At 35.4% G+C, this 16,540-nt stretch overlaps 1 protein-coding gene across 1 annotated transcript in view; it reads left to right on the forward strand.

Moving 5' to 3' along the window:
* LOC108734103 (tyrosine-protein phosphatase Lar-like) overlaps positions 1–16,540 on the forward strand; it is a 652,463-nt gene that overhangs the window by 604,276 nt on the left and 31,647 nt on the right. Inside the window, exons 6-7 of the mRNA XM_018465504.1 lie at positions 1,319–1,429; positions 8,790–9,065. Coding sequence (XP_018321006.1) covers positions 1,319–1,429; positions 8,790–9,065 — 387 coding nt within the window. The remainder of the gene's footprint in view (positions 1–1,318; positions 1,430–8,789; positions 9,066–16,540) is intronic.

Genomic DNA, 16,540 nt, shown 5'->3' on the forward strand with positions numbered 1-16,540 from the left:
ACGCGAAATTCCTTTTTATCCATTTTTTTCACAATAACAAAAGTTGCTTCACTAAAAATGCTATAATTCACAAACTAATGATCCGACAGCCGTCAAATTTATAGACGCGTCTTTTGAAGGTTAGGACTAACTGAAAATCATATGGATTTAGTTCTGGTGCCGCTGTCTATGTGTCAGGCCGGGGACTTTTCAATTGACCCTATAAATCACAGATAAATTTAGATCAATGCATGTGGACTCTGCAAATCCAAATGTTAAACTGTGATGCAATGAATCAATATGGAGATCATTGTACGAACACTTCTATACATTAACAGAGACAAAACTCTTGTAAACATTACCATGGTGTCTTATAATCGGGATGCCTTTGCGTGACAATGGATTTTTTTTTTGTTTTCGTGGAAGAGGGGAAATCTTCAGAAGACACCCAGCCGTCCGTACGACTGGGTAGTGTCGGATTCGCGGATCCGGAAAAATGATCATGCTGGGGTTTAGAAAAAATACTTCTTTACCAACACTTGATCTTAGTTTATTTAAAAACTAATTCGAAAACAAATAACAAACAAATTATACTAAATTGAACTACTGAATATGAATAAAATATTGTTCTGATTTGGTTAAGTTACTGAAAGGTTCTGTATTGTTCAAGTTACTGATAAGTTCTGTCTAAATTTATTGTAACAGAGAATACTGATGCTTGATGGGCGTGTTCAAAAAGTTAAGGTTCAATAATTTTGGAATGTAACGTGGAGAGGAACAACCCACCTATTCTAAGAATATGACTACGTGTACTTTCCAGGGTAGTGGACCTGTACACGTTTTCAGACCGATTCCTAAATAAGTGAATGATTGGACTTTCCCATGTTAGTTCGCAGCGCAACCCGATACCAATTACAATTACAAATACATTCCAAAGCATAAAACCTACCTACAATGGTTTTGATAGTGAAATTATCATTACTGAAGAATTTTTGCAGTGATTCCAAAGGAAATTTAGCCTCCGATCCAACTTACCCAACTAAAAACAAATACCGCCTGTACTGGATCGGGAGAAACATAATACAGTGATAATATGTTCTCCATTCTTTCATCATAATAATAGTTCTTGAGGTATAAATGGTAAAATACTACGAAGAACCCGCTACAAAAAATTAATAACAGCAAATCAAGAAATATAAGAAAAAGTTGAAGTTTGTCTGAATTGATGATATTTGCAGCTATGTGCCTATATGTATTTAAAAATATGCCTCAAATTTGATTCATCTATTCTATAAGTGTCAATTACTTCGTAAATAACAACGTTCATTTTTTTTTTCAGGAATCCTTAAAATTAAGAACAGTGAAGAAAAGGATCAAGGAAGGTACGAATGTTCTGCAGAAAATTCAGTTGGCACAGAATTTTCCAAACCGGCTCTTCTTTATGTCAAAGGTACGATTTTTTACTTTTACTATTTCTACTTTCAACTCGTAGTAATTGAAAGTCATACTTTCTTGTAATTATATGAAGGCTATGCAGACTCAACTGAAACAATTGATACCGTCGTGCTTATGCGGTGGTTACACGTTCACTTGAATTAGTTATAATATAACGGAGCTTTAGGTATAGCTTCAAGCCAATTTAATCGCATCTAATACGTTTAAAATTTTGTGGTAAATCTACCTTATTTATAATGGCTTGTCCTAAACAACTGTTAAAGCTCCTCAAGTTATAAAACTCAATGAAACCATGTGCGCTTGTCGTTCATCTACCTTATTCCAAGATCATCGCATGAATAAAAATCCAAAAATGGACTAAATTAGTAACATCTGAGAAACCTAAAGCTAGTGGCAACATACTATAAAACTAATCTGAAAAATGTAAAAAAACAAAACGTCGCCACAAATTTGGAATCCAGGGGCAATGCAAGCTCAGTGTAGCTTGATACTCTATGGAAGCGGCTAGGGGATGGCAGCCTCACAAAAAAAGGACCAGACCAAACCAACTAACGGTGGACTGCTGCGTTTTTCAACCGCCTAATGACTTGTCAAACGAGCTGAAGTTTATTTAGTTTATTTGATTTATCATAGACTAAATGTCATACTTGACCGGATCTAGCCGATAGTCGAATCAAGTGCAAGATCAAAAAGGCACAAATTTAGGACAGAGCCAAGCAGAAATTTGATTATTCTCATAAACAGACATTTCAAGCCAAGAAAAAAGCTATTTACAATCTGTAGAAAAGAGTTTGGCCAGTGTTTGACTGGATCTTGCAGACGTTTTAAGCAACATTGGAGCTATCACGAATGGAGGATAGAGGTAGGCCAGTTTTTAACCGGATTTGGCAAACAAGCATTCAAGCCAATGTTTCTCTTCTTTACTAGGGTAGATGGAATACAACCCAATGAATGCGAAGTTATATTTCTATCCATTTGCCTAAGCAGCAAGAAACATATCGTTATCGTATTCTCGAATGTAACCCCGAAAATTCCTACAGACTAATAATAAATGAATAATTTACACGATAACCGGGCATTAATTACTGAAATAGTTTGAAATTAATTTTAAAAGAAAAGCTAATCTAAATGTAGTGATCCAAAAACCTAACATAATTGATTAATTAATGGTAACAATTTACCTATATATTATGGATTAAGTTGATTAAACTTGTCTTCGTGCGCGTTCAGCTTGATAAAGCTCTTCTGCAATTCGTTTGTCAGATTAGGAATTAACCTGAGACGAACAGGACGAAATGAAGACTGAAAGGAAGTAAAGGATTTAGCTGTGGAATGTTGTTGCTGTCCCAGTATTTGTGTAGACGATTCAAGGAAGCTAGAATCCTATCACTCGTATTTCGTAATGTTTGATAACGTCCTCTATACTATTTGCACAGATATCTAAACAGGAGGGGAGAATCTAATCTAATAGCAATGTGTTGTCACACTTCATATATGCAGATACTGGTCATATTTAGTTTTCCCAATCCAAAGTTTAATGGTTTGACAACAGCTTCTAGCATATGTAACAGCGAAAATGTTTAACGGAAGGTAATAAATTCTTATTTATTCGTATACAGCAAGAAAACTGAATTTCCTTTCAAACTGGGAAATCGATTTCCTTAATTTTAATTCGAGTGCCACTTTCTCAAACAAAGAATTAAAAGACACAAGGGAAAATTGCCTTACGCTAACAGAGCAGACGGGTTTTTCAATCCACCTGTTTCCTCCTTGGACCCCTTCTTCCCTCTATCTTCACCATTAAAATTACCCACTCAGTAATAGAAACAAAACCATCATTAGAATATGTATTAAATAGTTGCCGCGAGGTCGGAACAGTTTACGTATTAGCATGAGTTTCAGTTACGAGTCGATACGAAGCGATCTAGAAAGAGCGAAGAAGCGGTAGTGTGCGCGTTTAGTGGTGTAATAATAATAGTGGTGGTAATTAGAGAGTAAATAGTCAAATAAATTAGTGAATAGTCAAAAAAATTTTGATTACGTGATATTTGGTGTCAGGGGTGGGATAGAAGAAGGCTGAAGAGGATTGGATAAGAAGGAGGAGGATTTTCACGAATTTCGTCGAATTTTCCAGTGTTCGATTGGCCAATTTTCTAGAAGGTTCCTTCACCTGTAAGAAACACTAACAAGTCATATATAATTGAAAAACTCTTAAAGAAAAAAGAACGAATCCAACGTTAAGGAAGACTTCTATAGAAGTTTTTAGAAGTATCAACTGATCGTGACATATTCCAACAAACCTTACATCATTGAAAAGCTTCCGAAGAGAGAAGAACGAATTAGACATCATCGACAAATTTCAACGTACTTGTCTGTAAGTTTGAACGGTTGGTAGATAACCAGAACAAGCTCGCGAAAAATAAAGAACGATTTTGCCGATATCGAAGAAATTCATAGAATCTTCTAGAAGATATAGAGAGATTTCATGTCAATTACGACTAGCGGTACCTAAGCTAAAATGGAGGCAATGATGAATGACACAAAAAATGGAAAAAGGTCAAAAAGAGATGAAAGCTGCTCAAGAAGAAATGAAAACAGCCCAAGAAAGAATATAAGAAGAAGTGAAACAGAAAATGAAAGAGGAGCAAGAAGAAACAAAAAACAATGAACACCACTGCGAGGCCTAACGAATCCGGTGCAAGAACTTCAAAGGTTACACCACCAACTTTCGATGGAGCACCTTATAAGATTAGCATATCCATCGTCCCTACGGACCTCATAGACTAACTAGCTATGCAAACATTCATCGATGGAGTCAGAGACGGTGAACTATAGCAAGTACTTAGAGTAGCACGCTACAAGACTCCAAGTGAAACACCGTCACTCGTCCTGGAGTTTGAAGCGCCGAAACAAGCTACCAGTAGAACAAACAAAATAGCTCAAAACCCCAATGCCAAAACACGACACTGTAGTTGTCCAATGCACTTTTCGGTTCTTCAGGGACTGAAGTGAACTAAACCTGTTTAGTTAAATAACTCGACAAAGATAAATACTGTATATATTTTAACCATTTTAGCATAGAATGTAATAATTTTTAATGATCCTGAAGATACACCTGCTCATGATTTTATTTTTATATGTGAGAATATGCTCAATAATACACCAGTGCTTCTTAACCTTCTCAGTGGTTTTAGAATAGGTAGAAGGATACCTAATGTTGCAAGACCTTTGAAGATTGTTTTTAAAAATGAAGCTGATGCTTTGTGGTTAATAAGAAATTAAAAAAAGATCTTTGAATAGGAGGACATATTTATAAAGAATGACTCAACTTTCAAACAGAGGAATACCAAAAGTATTAAAGAAATAATAACAAAAGTATTAAAGAAATAAAACTTATGATCAGAGTTACCCTCTTGGTATCTTTGCGCCTACCCATGTATATTAACAAAATGTCAACAGTCTGGAATCAAGTTTAAATACCTATTTCTAACTCCTTATCTTCATCAAATGTATCTTACTGCATCATTCGATTGATTGAAACATGGCTTGATGAATATGTTCAAAATTATGAATCTATGTTTACTGGCTACAATACTATTAGAGAAGGCAAAACTTTATTGCAAATATTGTCTATTATCTGATTATGCCAGGCAAGAAAATTAAACTGCTAGTCTAGTTGTACAGGTTATTATTGTGTTGGTTTATATACCACCACTATCCTCTTTCGACTGTAATTCCTACATATCTGAATCTGAAAAATTCCTGCAAGATCTTCAAGAAGTCCTTGAATCTAACCAAGGTAAACAATTTATGATACTTGGTGATTTCAACCTGCCTAGTTAAATCTGGATAAATAAGGATAAGGACATCTTGTTTCATGGATTCAACGATAACGTCCGAGTGAGAAACTTAGTCAAATCATTCCACCAGCTTTTCCGCTTGCAAAGGGTGCTCCAAGTTCTCCCTCCTCCGGATGGTGTTAGGTATTTTAATATGTTAGATCTTGTGTTCACTCATATACCGCACTTTTAGTGTTCGTCGCTGCATGATCCTCTTTTGAAAGTGCATAGTGATACTTTATTGAAGTGGATATACTCATTTATATCTAATAGAACATGTCGTGTCACATTAAATGGTTATACATCTTGATGGATACTTCATGCTCTCTGGAGTCTCCCAAGGATCACATTGTTGTTCATTTTTCATGCAATTTTACATTTTGATATAAACGTGTATGCTGATGATATTAAATTATTCAAGTTTGTTGAGAGCACCGGTAACTGTCACATGCTTCAGTCTGACATTGTTAGAGTAACTGACTGGCTCGCTTCTAATGGCTTACAGGTTAACGTACAAAAATGTTCATCAGTTTCTTTTACAAGTAATAAATCTGCAATGCATTTTAATTAGATGATTATAAATATTTTTTTAAAAAAGTTCCAATGTAAGAGATCTTGCTGTTCTGTTTAATAGTAAGCTTAAATTTAATCACTTTTAACTTTGTACAACGTATATGTAAAGTCAAAATTAATGTATGCTTCCATAATATGGTCTCCATCGACAGAAAACTTATCATATACACTCGATCTTTGTTAGATGCATATCCAAAAAACGTGGCAGACCAATGGCTTTCACCGACCATAATTATAATACACTCCTCATTTACAGTTATTGAAACTACCTTCCCTTAAATCATGCAGAGTGTACCAAGACCTTCTTTTTCTATATGAATTACTAAGTCCATTGACTGTGTATCTTTAGTAAACGAATTCAATGTTCCTAGAAATCTACGCAATGACAATAAAAGTGGTGTAATCTGATTTATTTTTTGAATCTATTGTTAATAGACTTCCATCCGAGTTTAATAAAATCTTCCATTAAAAAGTACAACTGTAGGGATAGATATACAGGGGCAAAATATTAGTACGCTTAGATTTGCAGATCATGTAGCAGTGTTGGCATCTAGCAAGTAGGAGTTAGAGATAGCTTTAAATAAAATGGAAACGGTATTGACAAAACAGTACTGTATGAAAATAAATAACAGTAAACAAAAATACTGGCACGCAATGTAAGAATAAGTACAAGAAGGGCGAATATAATGATAGGAGATGAATAATTAGAAGAAGTGCCTAATTTTAGGTATGTAGGAAGTCAGATAAGTCAGGGCGGAAGGAGTAGTAGTGATATAAAACAGAGGATAGGGCAGGGTCGAGTCGTCTTCAAAAAAAGGAAGTCACTTCTATGCTCGTGAAAGGTTAATTTAGAAATTCGAAAAAGGTTGTTAAAGGTGTATGTTTGGAGAGCAGCGCTGGTGCGAAACACGGACAGTGGGCTTAGCGGAAAAGAAAAGGTTAGAAATATTTGAAATATGGTGTTACAGTCGAATGATGGGGATACCGTGGATAGAGAAGATTAGAAATGAAAAGATATTAGAAAGAATTGGAGAACATAACACTCTATGGAAGTCAATAAAAAATAGGCGAGATTGGTTAGTAGGACACCATCTCAGGCATGAAAGTTTAGTCAGAGACATATTAGAGGCCGAAACGGGAATTAGGGGGTTAGAGGCAGACCTAGATTAGTTTACTGTTCGCAAATTGTTACGGATGTGGGTTATTCTACTTTGACGGAAATGCGAAGATTAGTTCAGGTTAGGGAATAGTGGAGGTACGTGACCAACCAGTCTTAGGATTGACGACCTTATGATGATGATGTATACTATAAGAGCCCTGAGTCATATACTCATTATAATCAGTCAAATAAAGGGTGGGACAGCAGCAAAATTTTTTGCTCAATTTGGAGGTAATTTGTAGTGGTTAAAAATTAAATGAATTTTCATATTAATATTGAATTCATCACTTCTTAATACTGGTAGTAGCTCCATTGGGAGGTTTTCTAGGTTTTCATCTTATTCTTTGGACTGTTTTAGTGGCTTAATGAGTCGGCATGTTGGAATTTGTGGCGATTCTCTGGAATTCATATTGTAGCACCTCATTAAAATTAATTAGTTATTTCATCATAATAAGGTCGTCAGTCGTAAGACTGGTTGGACACGTACCTCCATTCTTTCCTGAGCTAATCTTCGCATTTCCCTAAAACTAGAACAACTCATATCCTTCACTATTTGCGAACAGTTATCTAATCCAGGTCTACCTCTACCGTTCTGCTCTGTCTAGATATGTCTCTGACTAGACCTTCATGTCTGAGAAGGTGTCCTACCGATCGCGAGCATAGAAGTGGCTTATTTTTATTGAAGGCGACACGACCCAGCGCTATACTCTGCTTTATATCACTACTACTTCCTAGATACCTAAAATCAGCCCCTTCGTCTAATTTTTCGTCTCCTATCTTTATATTAGCTCTTTCCGTACTTTTTCTTCCCTTGCATACCAGTATTTTTGCGTAGATCGCGATTTCTATCTTATCAGTTCAGTACTCCATAAGTGGTTTCAATAAATCTATCAATCAGCACGAACTTTTTCTGTCTTTACTATATATGGAAGAATAACTAATAAAACTCAACTTCTATTTATTCTATAAATCTTAACGATAACTTCACTTTACAAATGCATTTTTAGAAAACATTATTATCATTAAACAAAGGTTCATTTATTACTTTATTCTAAGTATTGAAGCGAGCACGAGCGTGTTTGTGTGCGATCTGGCATACGTGTGTGTGAGCGGCTTATCGATTCGGCGACTAGCCGCGGGCGCCTTTCTTCATGTGCGCCGTATTTGTAAATGTATGTGTCGTACCTGCGTTCTGGGAAAGCAATTAAATAGTTCAAAGAAAAAGAAACTTTTCCGGACGGCTCGAGAAGGTTCCCGAAAGGAAGCAATAGAGTATTTAAAGGAAGAGACGATCGCCGAAAGTGGTAGAAATAAATTGACCGTTGCAGAAGTGAATCTAGAAATAAATTGACAGCGCAGTGAATAAGTGATATATCAACAGTACTGTAAATAGAGTAATTCATCACCTAAGTTAGTAATAATATAATAGTGTTTTTAAGTTCAATAATAATTAGTGTGAATAAATAGTTTTCGTCTTAGAAGTTAATTTTGTAAACCCACGAACATTACAGTATATTCTAGAATTTTAAGAAAATCATTCAGCTGATATCATTTACATGAGTTCATGAGTATAGTTGAAGAAATATGTAGGTGATTCATTTAAAGTGTAAAAACTAAATCATGGCATATTCAGTCATGCTATCGAAATTGGTGTACCGAGGACAACAAGTAACACAACGTCAAACAGATAAAAATACGTATAAATAGCTTCATATTTTGAGAGAAAATAATCAATAACTATTTGTATTGTCTGTTTTATTTTAATGTTGTGTAATATGTTTTAGTGAGAAGAGTTCCTCCTCAGATAACCCGACCACCACCACCCATTAACGAAGTAGCATTAGGATCGCACTTAAATTTAACATGTGTAGCTGCTGGTTCACCGATGCCGTTTGTGAAATGGAGGAAAGCAAATGGGGAGGAAGTAGGCTCCGATCAAGTACTGCCCATAGGACTGAACACCCTGATCCTTACAGATATTCACGAATCTGCCAATTACACATGCATCGCGAACAGCTCACTTGGTCTGGCTGAAGCCGTCACTCAAGTCAAAGTGCAATGTAAGTCCGATTTTTTCCTCCATATAGATATATATATATATTCTTACAACAAATAGTGTAAATGCCGCACTTTGAAAAAGATTCCTAACTTTTGTAATCATTTAGTTTCGGACATCAAAATGTTATAATAATTATATAAAAATAAAATTGAACTCATAATAAATATGAGTATAATAAAAAATATTTTTAATGTCAAAACCGGCGTCTCTCCCAAACAGTTCTTCAACACAGCAGAAACTGAAACACCTTGTGATCGCAGAGGTGGCTCCTGACCGAAATAAGAACAGGCAGTCCTCTCAATAAAATAAAATACTAAGTTCTTTAACAAATCAAATACAGGGTTTTCAAAACCAAATTTAACATTAGAGTTGGGCGTTGTCCCCGAGAACTAACGACAAAATTCTGTATAGAGACGAGAAAATTGATAATTTTAGAACATCCGATAATCACGCCTGTCCACCCAACAACAAGGTCGCATCGTCCTGGCCATATCATCAAAAATCAAAGTATACTAATGCATAAAAAAACTGAACCTCAAACCACAGAGAAACCACAAAACGCTTTCGTAGAGCTGGCAAAACTGTTCTATACAGAAATAGTGTAATATTACTAGGTACAACTCAAGAGAAGTACCTTGGCCCCTGAGATTTCGTGAGATCGGCACAAAAGATAAAAAGAAAGAGCATTCGGACGGAAAGAGATCTAGTTTGCCGTTCAGTATTTGTGCTGTTTTCCAAATCGGGTGGCTATGGTGTCTTAATTGGATCAGTAATATTTACACGAAAATTAATAATTCACTTTAAATAAAGCAAATTCATCTATATTGCATTTTGTTCTTTTAATAACTTTTGAAAGCATTTTACCCACCTTCAAAATTAGGTGAAAATCATTGTTGATTATAACTATCGTTGAAGTTTCGGATTTAAAATTCTTCTCCGATAATGAGGAGCGAGTTTGCATACACTATCATGCTTTTAAGAATCCTTGACGATCTAGCTGACTACCGTCCCCACTACAATATCAATTGTCCATCGCGCATTGCTGTGCGTAAATATTTTAGGGATCAAGCTATTTCTGTCAAGTAATGCATATACTTGTTAGTCCAGTCGGAACAGAATTTTCCGGACATAAATTTGTTACCGGCCGGGAGTTGCTCCTTGTTGTAGGCGGGGAAAAATTAAGCATCCCTGTATATTTTTAAACTTCGAAAAAGTATGCGTTAACAAATGGGGGAGGTCCAAAGTTGGCAAAAACCACGTTTTTATATCTAAAAGGCAAGGTATGCCTTTTAGAAAGAAAAGTTTTAAATAAAAATTCCAGAGAAATAAAAACCTTCAATTTGAGCCTCGGTACGATCAATTTTGTCAATTGGTTTAAAAATATGCTTAACTTTTCCCCGCCTACAACAAGGAACAACTCCCGTCCGGTAACAAATTTATGTCCGGAAAATTCTCTACCGACTGGACTATATATAGATACAAAATAAAGGGAACCATTTCAATCTATTAATAGAAATTTTGGAATTGATTATTATTATAAAAAAAGTCTACTCATCACCAAAGAACCAGCCTGAATATGGGGCCTATCCTATGTTAAAGTTTAATAATAAATAATAAATAGTACAATTAGACTGTAAAAACCAAATTAGATTAAGAATTTTTGCAGATGGTATAGTAACTGTTGGTTTGCATTGTTCGGATAAGGATTGTACGAAAATAGTAAGAGATGAACGAAATGCCGTAAAGATTCTAAAGGACTCGAGTTCTGTATAATTTTTTACTTTATAGAAACTAAGAAAGCTGATGATAGTTTGGAATTAGCTAACCATTTAAACGTCTAATCAAAACCAAATGGTTTACTTTAGATATCCAGTATTCATTCGGATAGGAACATTTGACTTACATTATGTTATAGCATGATTAAAACATGAGTGGTATGCACCATGGAAAATGGTACCTTCCGTCCAAATTTGGATTTAGCTTCTAATATATTTTTTAAAATAAAAACTTAGTGGTTTATTTACCTGTGTATTACGAGTGCCCTGTGAACTTTTAAATACCACTTTTTGGTTAATGCATTTTCAATATGTGTCCAAAACGTGCTGGTTGCCGTGTCTGCACGAGCAGTGTTTTCTCAACGGTTTTTGCAATAGTGAATAAAACTTCAATGTAAACACCATGTACAAAAACTTTATTTATAACAATTTGCTAACTATTAAAAAATGACGGATAACAACTGAAGTATAATGAAGTGACAAAAAACGTAATCGGACAAGTTGAAGGAAAAAACGTAACTGATTGAAAATATGCGACAAAGTTGAACTTATTGTAACACCACCGCCCATACCTACAAAACCAACAAAGGAAAATAAAAAAAACTTTTGGGTGTTTCATTCTCACCAGTCAGTAATGCTGGTGGACGGGCAGTCCCTCCGGACTACGCCGGAAGGTAGGGCGGAAGACCCTCTTCAGCCTGCTTTCAGGAATCGTGGGAATGGGTAGGTGGTGGTTCGGGTGAGAAAGATGAGACGGACGAAATGAAGATAGAAAAGAATGAAAGATTATCTGTGGAATATTACTGCCTCAGCATTTGCCTAAGTGATCCAAGGAAACCACAGAAAAACTTGGCTCAAAGCAGGCGGACCCGGAATCGAACCGGCGTCCTCCCGAATGCTAGGCAATGGTCTAAACATCTAGGCCATGCCGCTCGGTAGGGAAACAAGTAAGCAGAAACAAGTATGGGCAAAAACCCAACAAGGCAATACCCTGCCTCGAGCCGTTGAATTCGTAGAACCTACGAAATATGGATAGAATATCATAAAATTAAATGAGGGTGAATGAAGACTGCTGAAGACTGATATTGATCCTATATATATTGTAGGCACTATTTGGATAACATTTTATAAAACTATTTCTTGTAACTTTATGGTGGTACATATTTAAATTGAAGGCACTCCTTTGATGTAATAAAATGAAATATATTCAAACTTTGTGAATAATTCTAAGCGGTAGAAACTAAATACAAAATTAAAACTGCAACATGTGCTAATAAAACATTTTGAAAATAAAATGAACTCACAGTACAACTGAATCCCTGAACGGTGTAGTAGAAATTTTGGAAGTATTATCAATGGAATAACAGATAAGGGCTTCGATGTAAATGTCACCCAAGAGGAAATTTCAGGTCGCCAGTGAAACAGTAAATTTAATTTGGGTCAAATTCCTCTGGTTGCAAACTTCAAATCACATTAACATCTATCGCTGGCAATGCTGCAAGAATGCCATTTATGCAAGTGAGAACTCCAACTATAAGTTCGTAAGCCCCGCAGCTGTTAGCTTTAAATCGAAGAGTTTAAAGTTCGGTGCACTCCGCTGGCTTCGTGGTGCACTTGAATCTTTTAGACATATCTGACAAGGTACAAAAACGTACGTAATTAAACTTCGAAAGCATATTCTACAGATTAGTGCGAGTTTGGATTCGCTCAGCAGTAACCTTTCACAGATTTTCAAAGAACTTATTTAAAAACATTGAACTACATTCGGGGAAATCAACTTCAACAGTAAATATAAATTGAATCCTTAATTAATATTGTTTATTTTACAAATAACAGATCTTAATTGCTGCTTTCTGCAATACCTAATGTACACCGTTTACATATATTTAAATCAAATGCCTAATTCTTGAAATAACTTATAATAATTAAATTATTTCGAAACATTTTCTACCGATTCTGCTTCTTCCCAATTTATGCCTGTTTATTTTGCTTAGATCATGTTTAGCATCTTGTGGGTTGTTACAGTTTGCTTAGAGGTCAGTTACACTTTCTAATTTAAGTTTATAACCATCCTCCGTGCTGAAATTGTTTATTATTTTTAATTGGGAGCACCGTCAATATTTCTACGTCATCGAGATGAAATAAATAATTAATTCAAGAATCTATCGAACTATCGAAAAATAATGGTAATATCGATAAGAAGGGTGGTTATAAACATAGTAACACCTAAAGATTGGTATTGAGCTCTAAGCAAACAACAATAACCCGTAACGAACATAGGTCAACAAAGCTAATTAACAGGTATAAATTGAGAAGTATCCACCTGCACCTTTAACTATCAAATTCCTTCTGAAGAAGTTGACAATATGAACAGCGAAACGTCAAAGGAAATCAACCGACCACGGTAAACAACGGCCAACAAAGCCTGCACTCAACAATTAAATTTTGTTCTATGCCAATTTCAATTTCGATTGAGTCGATGACTCACTATATCCACCTGCAAAATCAACAGAATTTTTTCAATAGTTAGATCTCGCCAATAATTGTAACATTCGCGCCTTTCGAAGTTCCAGTCAATTTTCACCTCCACCCCCCCACCCCCAATTCCAAACGCTTTTTTTAATGTTAGTCTCTCCCTCCTCCCTTTTCTCCTTCTTGCCGATGCACAACGGTTCCATTGTATACACAATTATTTACGTTTTAATTGATAAAAAAGCACATCTTCATAATTTCAATTTTACTGAAATTTGAATTGAATGCTTGTTTGGCTTTTTTTGGATATTTGAGTGAACTTTATCATTAGTGCAAAAGCTAAAAGCTATACGTTTATTTACAATAATTGCCCATTTTTCATGAATTCTTCGACTTTAATTAAATTGCTTTAAATAAAAAATTTAAATTTTTAAAAAACAATAAGGTATTCCGGTATTCCTTACGAATTTTACATAACGATCAAAGCGCAGAAAAGTTGATCAAAAAGTCTAATAAAAAATAAAATATGAAAAAATCGCATACATGGCATCAGAAAGATTTCAGAAAATTTCATTTCGAAGTTGACTAGTTGGACAGCCTAATCTTGTCGGGGCCGCCATCCGAATCGTAACCACCTACCATTTTTACATTAACCTTGACGTGATCGTATATTATAACCACTTCTGCAATAATTTTCATTCGCTCTAACTGAACGTTCTTTGAACTACAAATGTGTTCCATCGCTCGTTCGTACTGTTGAGTGTGACCTTTGTTTCATAGAACTCATTCATTACACGATAAATCTCTATTGGCGTATTCCAATTTGCGTGCAAAGATCGAATGGTCAATAATCTAGGTATTATTTGTAGAGCACTCTCAAGAGTCGCTTTTTATTCAATTAGTGATGCGACGCTCATAAACGAATCGTGAATTTTAACGACTGTTTTTAATGTGCCGTGAACGAATGGCTCTGTTTAAATGAGTGACTCGTTCATTTCGCTATTACTACCAAAACGGTATCACTACGCTCCTTGTCTGTTATGAATACTACCGTAAACTAGAGAAACGTACGTTTTTAAAAGTACAGATAAAAGCCAGTCCCGAACTGGTAGGCTCATGCAGGGAAATACGACATTGCAACACCACATTCGATCAGCTGCTAGTTAGCAGCATCCATGTTATATTTCTTTTGTATTTATATATTGTTTGTTATGTTTGTATTACAGCCAGCTTATAGTAATTCTTTATTCTAGTAGGCTTAGCAGGCTTATATGTATGTAGTTAGTGAAAGTTGTTGCCAGTGTGTTAGTGTCATAGGTCAGTGTAAAATAACATTATTACATGCGTGAGTTTCTAACAGTTTCTAGACGAATAGTTTCCTAGAGCTTATTCGTTGGATTGCACTTATTGGTCCTGTTCCTTGTCTTAATCTAAATCCACTCTTTTGTATGGGGTTGTATAAACAGCTCATGTGTCAAACGACAGTTCAGAACGCTACTGGTGTGCACGGTCGTGTATGATCGCTGCAAATGAAGTACGTCAAATTTTACGCGACTCAAAAATATTTCGTAGCCCATTCCTTCACATGCTGCTTTATTTAAATCGCCAAGTCACTCAAATGAACGATTCTCTCTGAACCACTTCGTGAGTCGAACAAAATGTGTCTACATTCGATACCATCCCACAATTATCATTTTCTGAGCGCCGCAGTTATAGCAAACTATTAATGAAATCCACCAATTCCATTATTGGCACGCCTATATAACAGAAAGAGGCAGAGAGAAAAAGAGTGTGAAGGGCATAACGCTTTTTCGTTACGATGATTTCTCCCAAATTACATCATCCGCAATCCTCGTCAAGGAACTTCATTAGAAAATTCAGCTAAAAAGTTTATGAAAATTTAGCACAGCGCAGCGTGGTATATAATATAATATTGTTTTAAATCGATATTATATTATTTCTATAGAAGTAGCAAAATTGTGCATGATGAATAAATTGTCTTCAGTTATTGCAACCACTGCTTATAAGAACTTTGAATTTCCTAAAAGTTATTACGGCTTGAACCTTGAGCAAAACTTCAAGTTTGAAGGTTACAAGGAGATAATATTAACAAAACAGAGTTTCCTTTGATCATGAAGTTAAGCAATTTAGAAAATAACAGGCTACTTGTTACGATTATTTCACCACACGTGGCAACGGCACGCAAAAGGAAGGGCAGATGACCGCCAACAACCAAAGAAGCACAATATTTATTGACTGAGGGTTTATTATGTTTCTTTTTCTGTTAACAATTAAATAAATATAAGTAATTAAAAATGATAGCCTATTATATCGTCCAATACAATTAACCTAGAAGCACTCGATGAACGTTTTGAATACCTTTCGAACAAGCAAGTGCACGTGTTCAAATTAGATACAGGTTATTCACTGTTTAGAATTAAGAAAGGGGGGTTTTAGGATTTTTAGTAGGATTGTTAGGTGCGCTTGGATTAATTACCTGCTCTCTAGAAAACCAAAAGGAAGTTTTACACAGCACACACAGCACGTTTTTTTAATTTTCTTTCACAGAAGCTGTACAACTAATCCTTTCTTGTACTTCTTGTAAATCGAGCCAATTCGTCATTCACCAGCTTTAGAACATTCTACACGTTTTCTAATAAATTTACTAATAGCCTCGAAAAAAGATAAATGAAGATGGAAGACGACCTCCAAATTTGCAATTTGCTTGGTTGGCATTTCACTCTATTTATATGTAGCTATATTTAACAAACGTATACAGAGTGTTCTGTAAGCTAGAGACTACTTCAAGTAGGTACATATCGACGACCTCAAGTTGTCCACAGTGAAAAAAATCTTCATTGCAACAAATAAAATACTTGTTGCATATATGTACGGATGATAGTAAAAAAAATAGGTACTGACCAAAAAGTCGACATCTCGACATCTAAATTTTAAACTATTGTTTTTCAATATACTATTCACCAATTTCACCTTTAGTATTTTTATTTTTTGGATGGATTCATCATTATCATAAAGTCGTCAGTCCTAAGGCTGGTTGGACACGTACCTCCACTCTTTCCTATCCTGAGCTAAACGCATTTCCCTAAAACTAGAACAGCCCACATCCTTAACTATTTGCGAACAGTAATCTAATCTAGGTCTACCTCTACCCCTCCTAACTCCTGTTTCTGCCTCTAATATGTCTCTGACTAGACGACCATGCCTGAGA

This window comes from Agrilus planipennis, unplaced genomic scaffold (assembly GCF_000699045.2).
Source record: "Agrilus planipennis isolate EAB-ADULT unplaced genomic scaffold, Apla_2.0 scaffold99, whole genome shotgun sequence".
Classification (NCBI taxonomy): Eukaryota; Metazoa; Arthropoda; class Insecta; order Coleoptera; family Buprestidae; genus Agrilus; species Agrilus planipennis.